This window comes from Mus caroli, chromosome 7 (assembly GCF_900094665.2).
Source record: "Mus caroli chromosome 7, CAROLI_EIJ_v1.1, whole genome shotgun sequence".
Classification (NCBI taxonomy): domain Eukaryota; kingdom Metazoa; phylum Chordata; class Mammalia; order Rodentia; family Muridae; genus Mus; species Mus caroli.
The window spans coordinates 48,182,244-48,192,121 of NC_034576.1; the positions used below are offsets into that span (position 1 = coordinate 48,182,244).

The window sequence follows — 9,878 nt, forward strand, 5'->3', positions numbered from 1 at the left end:
ACCACAGATGGTGCTAGATCACCTAGGAACAGCGCCAGAAAAATCTTCAGATATAAAACCATGCCTGTTGAGTGTTTCATAGCTTCTTGGTGCTTGTAAAATCAAAGCTAAGGCATGGAAATATACCTCGGTATCAGAGAGCTTAGTTGTCACTCAAGAGGCTCTAGAGGTAACCATCATCATTGGGGGGAAAAAAACCTCCCACAAAACCCCTTCTCCCGATTAGTTCAAGTCCTTGTTCTAGGCTGCCACTCTCTGGCTGTGTGCATCTCCTTTTAGCTCCATGTCTGAGCCAGACTCCCCCCAGCCCCAGGCTTAAGCATATTTTGCTTCCCCCTTTACTTGCATGGCTGGCTTCTTTCCCACAGAGACTTTCTTTAATAACCAACCTACTCTGACCTCCGGGAAATATCCCTTCTTCTGGGATATTACAGTAATTTAAGGTTTGTAACTTTTTGGAATTTGGCTTCATGAGTAGGTCAACTCAGGTCTGTGGTCCTCATGACTAAGGAAGAGTAAATACCCAATAAATAAGCCTTGAGTGGATTGATGAGTTCTCTGCCTCTTGGTCCGGCCATGTCCTACAGGAATAAGAGCTATGGGGTCAGAAGGGATGGCAAAATTCTTTCAGTGCTCCCAGGAGCTCCTATGGTGACATTTGTTCAAAGCATCAGCCCTGGGTGACCCTTATTCTCATACCATAATCAAGGAGTATGGCAGAGGCGACTCAAGGTCACAGCCACCAAGCAGAGCTGGGATCTGAACTCAGGTCTGATGCCAAGACCACTTTCTTGCTGTTGTGCCATGTCTAGTGGGGCTTTGGCCTTCCAGGACAAAGAGCACCCAAGTCCCCTTTAGAATGCAACATCCAACCCTCTACCATAGAGGCATCTCTAATCCTCTCCTCTCCACTGTTGTGTGTGTGTGTGTTTGTGTGTGTGTCTCTCTCTCTATCTGTGTGTGTGTGTCTGTGTGTGTGTCTGTGTGTGTGTGTGTCTCTCTCTATATCTGTGTGTGTGTCTGTGTGTGTGTGTTTGTGTGTGTGTGTCTATCTGTGTGTGTGTGTGTATGTTATTAAGACAAGGTCTTATTATGTAGCCATTGCTGGCTGGAAACAATATTTTGAGTTTGAGCTAGCCCCAAACTCAGAAATCTGCCTGCCTCTGTTTTTCTGGGTGCTGGGATTAAAGGTGTGCACCACTTCACCTGACTCTCTGCACTGTTATAGAAGCTTTGGGGTGGGGGTGTGGAACTGAGCTCAGCAGTAAAGTGCTTGCCAGCATACATGAGGCTTTAGGTTTGATAGCCGAGATGCCAACCCCGCCTCAATGACATACACCTACCACTTCATCTGGTCCATAATAAGAGAGCACCTTTTAAGTGATGCTCTGAACCCTGGTGGGAACATAACATCCTGTCTCTTAAGCTGGAGAGAGCATCTTGTCCAATTCTAGCCATGGCTGAGGACTAGAGGACAAGGACAGGAGAGGGTCTGAGCTCTGGAGAATTGCATCTGCTACGTGCTTAGGTTTAAGCAGCAAGGGGCTATCCTCATGGATGACATTTACACCCACTGACGGGAGACTAGGACATTGGGGGAGGAAACCGCACAGGACTTGGCAACTTTAGGGTTCAGGAGTCTATTTTTCTTCCTTCCTAGAGTCACCCAGAGATGGTCTTCCTAGAAAACAGCCTGTTCCTGGGGCCCAGGATTTGTGAACAGCTCTTAAATGATGAGTGCTGTATTCAGGGCCCCCACACATAAGTTACCACTTCAGAAGGAGCCTGCAGGCCCAATTCTGCATCGACAGAAAGCTCACACCTACCCTGTCCAGATTTATCTACGTCTTCAGGACCGTCTCCATATCCTGTGTAGATCTCAGGATGTAGCTAGACAAACATTTCCCTGGACACATTAGACATTTCCCAGCCAATGCCACCCCACCCACCACCACCCCTGCTATGTTCTTCTTTTTAGAGAGAGGGGAGGTTCTGCTATGTAGCCCTGGCTGTCCTGGAACTCACTTTGTAGACCAGGCTGGCCTCGAACTCACAGAGACCCACCTGCTTGCTGCTGCCTCTAGAGTGCTAGGATTAAAGGCGTGCACCATCACCCGGTAGCAACAGCGTCTCTGGTAATGTCTAACCCACCCCTTCAGAACCAGACACCAAGGAGGCAGTGTGGCTTAGCTTGGACTGCTCTGAGGTAGGAATGTGAAGGCAATGGAAGAGGGCTTTATAAATAGAGGGGCCATTCCCACCCCAGAAATGTCTCCAAGGAGACCTGAGGAGACAATCCAGCTTTGCTCCCTCAGTCTGCAGACTTTCAAGGGCACAAGAGAAAGAAATATGGAAGTCTCTGGAAGTCGGGCTGTGTGGTAACAGTGCAACATCACTCAAACTGCCCCTAAGGATGCTTCTATGGGTCTGGAGAGATGTTTCGGTGGTTAAGAGCACTGGCTGCTCTTCCAGAGGTCCTGAGTTCAATTCCCAGCACCTGAGTGACAGTTCACATCTGTCTGTAACTCCAGTTCCTGGGAATCTGGCACGCTCATACATACATGCAGGTAAAACACCAATGCACACGTAATAAAAATTAAATTAAAAAAGAAAAACATGTTTTTCAAATTCGATAGAACTGTCTCCTCCTGGGATTCCCCCTAACGTCACTCCAAAAGTTATCTTTATGAAGCCCTGCTCCAGGCACTGTGAGTAATTCTAAGGACATAAAATGTACCCAGCACATAGTAGGATCTCCACAGTTCATTTCCTCCCCTTTCTGTGTCTCTGATCTGTTTCCCTGTGGTTCCCAGAGCGCATGCCAAGGAGGAAGATGCCCACTTCCGGGGTCTGCTGAATAAGGGCTGAACTCCACCTGCTTGTGTCTAAAGTTCTCCCTCCGTCCTGCTGCAGTCATCTTGGGACACCATCTTGCAACACTCCACACACGGGTGTCTGCAACAGCCTTGCGTCTGTCTCCTCCTTGCAGAAGAGCTGGTCTCAGACTCAGCCAAGGCAGCCTGCTCTGCCTCCTCCCATGGGAACCCTGTCTTCCTTCAAGGTGAGGGCTGAGTCTCCTCCTCTAGGAGGTCCAGCCTAAAGTCCCCTCCCCAGTCCCCAGCCTATGGCTTCTGTCTCACTCATTCTAATTCTGCTCACTGATCTACAAGCTTACCCTGCCAACAACCCCAGGAGATAGAACGTATTAACCCCATTTCGCAGATGAGAAAACGGAGGCCAAAAGATGAGACTCTAGCCTAAGCTTGCTGGCTCTAAAAACCCATCTATCACATGGTATCCACTTCTTGTGTATGCCTTTGAGTTCCTTAGTCCAATATGCATTTATTGAGCACCTATTGTATGCAAGATGCCAATCCTCTTTCTCTAATTACATTTAGTAAATTTATCCTTTCCTAGGCTCCCACTTGCAGTAGGAAGCAGAAACCCCCAAACAGAGTTCATGGTGCACAGGAGCTGTTAGGAGTCTCTACCACACTACCACCCACATCCCCCCCTAGTACGAATGGTCTCCCTCTGATGCACAGACCTTACTGTGCTCTGAGCACCTCTCCCTCTCTGTGCTCAAGCCCTTTGCCTGTGACACTGAGGAGAATGTAGGTTTGACCTTGGTGGCCTTTCAGCCTCATCTCCTGGGGCTTGTCCACAGGGGCTGGCTGGATTAGATCTTGTACAATTCCACTTCATGGGCGAACCTCTCAGGAGAGGAAGAGAGGGGTGATAATCACACTGCACACTGCATGTTCCTTGAGCTGCTGAGGGAATTAAACGGGCTACAGGTAAAACAGTTGGTGTGGCTTCCACCTGCAAGCCCTGCCTTTCCCTTTTTGTGCCCAGCCCAGCCCAGCCTCCTCCCAGTCCCTGTTCTAGGGGCCTTGCAGGGCCTCCCCTGCCTTCTGGCTCACTGCTGCGTTCAGCTGGCAGAAGATACAAGCTGGAGACCGGCAATGTGAGGAGAGAGGGGTGTGTCCTTGGTCCCTGATGGCTACTTGCACCAGCCCAAGCTGTTCAGACATACCTGCCCTTCCCTACAAGTTCCTCCAGGCTGGGCATGAGCTACTTGTCTCCTGCTGCACCCCTGGCTGAGGTGGGCTTAGCCTCTCCAGTGATGGTGCCTGGACCCTGAAACTTCGCCTCCAGTGTTGCCTCCTAATGGCCACACCCTCCATCAGTTCCTGTGTGCTCTTTGTGCCCATCTCTCCCTAGCTTCCCTCAAGTTGGATGATTTTCTGTCTTTACTCTCTCGTGTCCTCCACACCTGTGTGAGCCACAGAGACTGGAACGTAAGCGTGAAGGGCAGTCATCAAAGCCCTCCTGGGCTGTGTCTGCACCTCTCCCTGCCTCAGTTTCCTGTGTGTAAAATAGTCACACAGTCCCCGTTTTTAAGGGGAAAAAAGGTTTTCCGGTGGGGAATGGTGGTGCACACCTTTAATCACAGCACTCAGGAGACACAGGCAGGCAGATCTCTGTGAATTCAAGCCAGCCTGGTCTACAGAGAGAGTTCTAGGACAGCCAGGGCTACAGAGAGAAACCCTGTCTTAAAAACAAAACAAAACAAAACAAAATCAAACAAAAAAGATTTCATCTTATTATGGATGATTGTTTTCATCTTTAATTCAGTGAGTTAATACAGGAAGAATTTAGTTCCTAGAAAAGCAGGCAGTCAGTCATATGTTTATTAAATAAAACTAGGTAAGAGAAGAAGAAAGTTTGACATTCTCTGCAGCTGCCAGCAATTTGCCCTCCAGATGCAGGTGGGGTGAAGGCTGAGCCTTCCTTCCACACAGTAAACACATCAGCTTTATTTGACCCTTGTTTTATTATCTTCTGTTCTAATTTCATTTATGATGCTGTGATGAAAACATCCCAGTGACCAAAAGCAACTTAAGGGAGGAAAGGGTTAATTTGGTTCATGATCTCATCACTGGTGGGGAGTCAAGGCTGGACTCAAAGAAGCTAGTTAAATCGTACCCACAGTCAAGGGCAGAGAAAATACATGTATCCCCGATGCTTGCTTTCTTATGCTCATGTGGTGTCTTTGCTCTCTGATACTGTGGAGAACCTCCTGCCCAGGGAATGGTGCCACCCACAGTGGGCAAGTCTTCCTACCTCAATTAACAACCAAGACAACGCCCCATAGACAAGCCCATAGGCAATCCCATCCACTCAGTTCCTCAATGGAGACTCTTCCCAGGTGATTTCAGACTGAGGCAAGTTGACATTGAAAACAAAAGGGAACATCTTCCATCTTAAAAAAAATTAAAAAATAAAAAAACCTCAAAACTATGGAAGTGTGGTTGACATGTGAAACACAGTTTACATTGAATATATACAACTAGGAGAGTTTGCGGGTGATAATACCCCTGTGAGACCTTCACCACCAAGGTCATGTACATAGCCTTCATCTTGTCTGGAGTCTCATCTTAGTGGGGCCTGGTGGTGGTGCAGGACTATCGTCCCAGATACTCACAGGGCCGAGGCAGCAGAGCTGCAGATTCAAGTCCTATGTGGGCCAGGGAGAGTTCAAGGCCAACCTAGGCAACTTAGTGAGGTTCTGCCTCAAAGTAAAAAGTATACACACCTCCTCGTGTGTGTCTACAGCCCTAGAACCTAGGAGATAGAAGAAGGATTAGAGAAGCTGAAGGTCTGTCCTTTGACAAGGCAGTGGCTTTGAGTTCAAGGCCAGCTCAAAACAAAACTAAAGTGAAAGGGGCTGAGTGTGGCTCAGCTGGGTGAGTGGGAGTGAGGTCTCAAGTGCCAGGCCTGGCCTCCCATTGCACCTCTGGTACCCCTGTGTGACCCAGTGTTCCTTCTTGCTTTCCCCTCCAATCTGGGCCTCTGGTGATATCCTGGACCTTCCCGGCATCTTTACTCCTCTGGGTGACCACATCTGTCCAGGGCTTTATGCCCCATTTAACCCAAGAACTCCACAATGCTCCCCTCTAGTCTCCCACAGTCCTCTCCATCAGCAGTAGCTACATACAAGGTGCCTCAAATTTCAGACATCCCAAAGGGACTTAGGTTGGCTTTGTCCTTAACCCCGCCATTATCCATAGCCTAACAGCTCCACTCCCAGCCTCAATTAATAGGGAAGATGCTCATATCCCAAATCCAGAGTAAAGTCCTCTTTCCACTCCAGGAACCACAGGACCAATCCTATTCAAACGTAAACCATTCTCCCTTAGCTGAGTCCTCTGAACTCTGAAGAAAACCCCAAGTCACTACTGTCCGCACCTCACCCCCACCCACCGCTCTCCACTCTGCATTTCCTCCCAGAGCCCCGCCTGCTATTCTAACGCACTGCAGGCAGGTGTTTCCCTCACTGCTTCTGCCATTGCTCTCTGTTACTCATCCACCATGTGACACCTTCCTCTTTTTCTAGGTTCAAATGTCACCTCTTTAGAGAGGCCTTCCTGGCTACATAGCATACCACCTGCTGGTCTCTCCCCTCACAGGGTTACTGTTCTCCCAGCATTCAGCCCCTCACCTAATCATAAGATACTGTTAGTTTCCTTGGTAACTGTCTTCCCCACCAGGGCATGCTCCTGATGATTGGCAAGGCTTTGGTCTTGGTGCCAAAACTCTGCCTGGTATAGATTAGGAGGCCAGAGAGTGTTTATTACACACACACACACACACACACACACACACACACACACACACACGCACGCACGCACGCACGAACAAATGAACGGACGAACGAACGAACTAATGAATAGTAAATCCTAGAAGGGAGGGACTCCTCCGCTCTTATTCACCCCACCCCTCCCTGATTGACTGGCCAAGGGCAGGGTACACCAGAGCTACTCATAAATGTGTGATTGCTGGAGAGGCAATAAATGTTTTCTGAGCAAATGAATAACCAGGTTTCAGCATGGCAGCTGGGAACAAAGAGGCTGCTTTGAAAAGCTGATGCTCCACACAGCTCCAGGGAGAGACCTTAGTCCCTGGTCATCCTGGCCCGGCCCTTTCCATCTCAAGGCTGCTCCCTCCATCTGGGAAGGAAAGTTAGTGTTTTAGGTGCCATTGACTGCTTTAGAACCAGAACAGACCAAGAACTGGAGCGAACATTTACAGTAACCCACACAGACTTTGACTGGGGATCTGAGCATCCACACTCGAATTCCTACCTAATCCTGTCTCTCTCACACACACACACACACACACACACACACACACACACACACAGCACAGCACAACCCCCTCACAACGAAGGAAACAAAAGCTCAGAGATCCAGTGGCTTGCTCAAGGTCAATTAGTGGCAGAAATGAGAGTTGACCCTCAGTGTTGGGATTCTCCAAGAGTTCAATTTACATAACACACACTCAGACACACACACACACACACACCCTTCATTCAGTCTTCATGATAATGTTATTAAACAGTATGCTCAATTCACAAATTTGGGACCTGAGTCACAGAGAGGTCACCCAGTATCAGCCATGACAACACATTACCTTAAACACTACCTCCAGAAACTAAAGATTTAGACTGTAAACTTCTGCTTAGGAGAGAATTTCCCCCAAAACACTCAGGAAGGGGGTCTTTGGAAAGCTGTAAATCTCACCCAGCTCGCCTGCCTCTCAACCTCACTTTTCCTCTCAGTGCCCGGATGATCCACAGCACGAGAGAGGAAGGCTGTTGCTATGTCTGAGACTACAGGGCACAAAGTCCAGCCCAGGCCTTGCTCGCTAGGATGCCTGCCCTGCCTGTGACATGAGAACATTAATAGGTAATGACTCTGAGGAGGAGCCCAGACACGGAAATGCAGAGACCTGAGGCCCTCTAGAACCGGGAGAGGAAGAATAGAGGTGAATGTACAGTTAAGTCAGACATCAGGGACCCTGGGGGTGATCCTCTCCAAAGAGATAACGTGTAGGTAACTCCACTGCAAGAAATTGAAAGAGAAGCCGACTTTACGACTTTACGTTACTCCCAGCCTGAGGCCAGGAAAGAGAAATTTAAGCTCAGACAGGAGACAGGAGCCTTTAAAGTGGGTTGACTGAAATCGACACTCAGCAAATGTTAACTGCAGCTGAGCTGTCTCCCCCCTCCCTGCCCTGACCCTGAAACACACACATCTCCACACACATCTCTGGGCTCAAAGCACATCACACAAATGGTCCCCTTGACATTCAACAGCCCCCCCCCCTTGCTGAATTTTCTGCCACTTCTCACGGCTGGGAGTGGGGGCAGGAGCATTTCTGCGTGTGCTTAGGAAGCTCTCACCCCTGCGGCCCCTACCGAACCTCGATCCCAATGCTTTGTGCCCAAGGCCTGCCTCCCATCCACACTGGGCAAGCCATGCTAGGGTGCAGATGGGATCTGACACAAAATGGCTAAGTGCTCAGGACACATTTAAGTTAGTGATTGGCTGATCCCTGACATTGGGCCAGAGCTCTTGGCCCTGTAGCCTCTGTGGTTCCACAGTGACTGGCTTCCGGGCATCTCTGGGTCTCTGTGTGGAAGGGAGGAGAGGGGACACCCAGAGTGAGCTTTAGGCACTCAGACCCTTCAGTCTGAAAGGGTTCCGCTTGGTATCAAGCGGCAGGGTGTGTATACAGATCCCTTCCTTGGGCAGGACCTGTGATGAGCTGTTGACATGGCTTTACCCCCATCTGGGGCCTGCTAGGAGGCCACCACTGAGTCCCCTGTCCTTCAGTGACCTTCTGTGGCCTCCACAGACCCTGTAATCTGGAAAACATATTAGGTCTTAGAGGACTTTGAAGAATCAATGTGGCCCCCTCACTGTCTGTCCCTCCCAGTTCTGACCTTGTGTCGGAATTCTCGGGCCACCTTCCGGTCCATGACTGAGCCTGATCCAATTGCTTTGCAGCTCGGTCCACTTCTTAGGGTGCCTGGCTGCTGCGGTGCTCTGGCAGGTTAGCTGCCAGGACAGGACCTGCCTCCCTCAGAGCTAGGGGTGGGGCCTGGAAGAAGCAGGGGTGGGGCTGGGAGGAGAAAGGACAGCCCGGAGGCGGGGTCACCTGTCCTGAAGTTCAGCCCAGCGGCCCTGGAAGAAAAGAAGCCTCATTGTGTGGATGTGCTAATGGTGGCTTAGTTAGGCTGGCAGTGTTTTCCAGAGTGGTCCCCACACACATTAAGATGGAGGAGACACAGGGCAGTAGGGATCAGGGGTAGTTTGAGACTGCTTTTCCTTTCTGAAAGAGCATCTCATGTGGCCCAGGCAGGCCTTGAAATGAATGTGTAGCAGAGGCAGGCACAATTGTAACTTCAGAGACACAAGAAGGCTCTTCTCTAGATCCGTCTGCCATTTGCCAGCAAGCAGCCTATTCTCATGGTGGCTAAATGATGGCCTAGACTAAGATATAAATATAAGATGTATGCCTGGGGAAATAACTTGCGAGTATGATCCGGATTCTCAGCATCCGATCTAGTACCACTCTGGTGCTGTGGAAAATACTGTGCTCAAAAGCGACTTGGGGAAGGAGAGCTCTATTCCATCTTAGGCTTCCAGGTTCTGTTCCATTGCTGACAGAGGCAAAGGCGGGAACCCAAGCAGGATCCTGAAGCAGAGACTGGAAGAATGCGTCCTGTCCTGCTGGCTCACTCTCTGACTCTCCTGCTCCCAGGCTCATGCTTAGCTGGCATGCTTATACAGCTCAGGGCCACCTGTAGAGGGATGCTGTGGTCACCATAGGCTTTCTGTAAGTCAGTAGCCAGGCTATAGCCCAGCCTCTGTCCTTTACTGCCTCCTGCATCAATTAATACTTGAGGCAGTCCCCACGGACAAGTCCACAGGTTAATCAGACCTAGGCTTTGTTCTCAGATGACTCTAGGTCACGTCAAGTAGACAGTCAGTGCTAACTAGGATTCTTTGTCATTAACTGAGTAAGTC

At 49.6% G+C, this 9,878-nt stretch overlaps 1 protein-coding gene across 5 annotated transcripts in view; it reads right to left on the reverse strand.

Annotated features, from left to right (window-relative positions):
* Positions 1-8,898, reverse strand: part of Ush1c (USH1 protein network component harmonin) — a 44,893-nt gene extending 35,995 nt beyond the window's left edge. For all 5 annotated transcript variants that reach the window (XM_021166993.2, XM_029479940.1, XM_029479939.1 and 2 more), the window contains exon 1: positions 8,792-8,898. In XM_021166993.2, the coding sequence (XP_021022652.1) occupies positions 8,792-8,827 (36 nt within the window). In that variant the 5' untranslated portion in view covers positions 8,828-8,898. The remainder of the gene's footprint in view (positions 1-8,791) is intronic.
* Between the last annotated feature and the right edge of the window lie 980 nt (positions 8,899-9,878).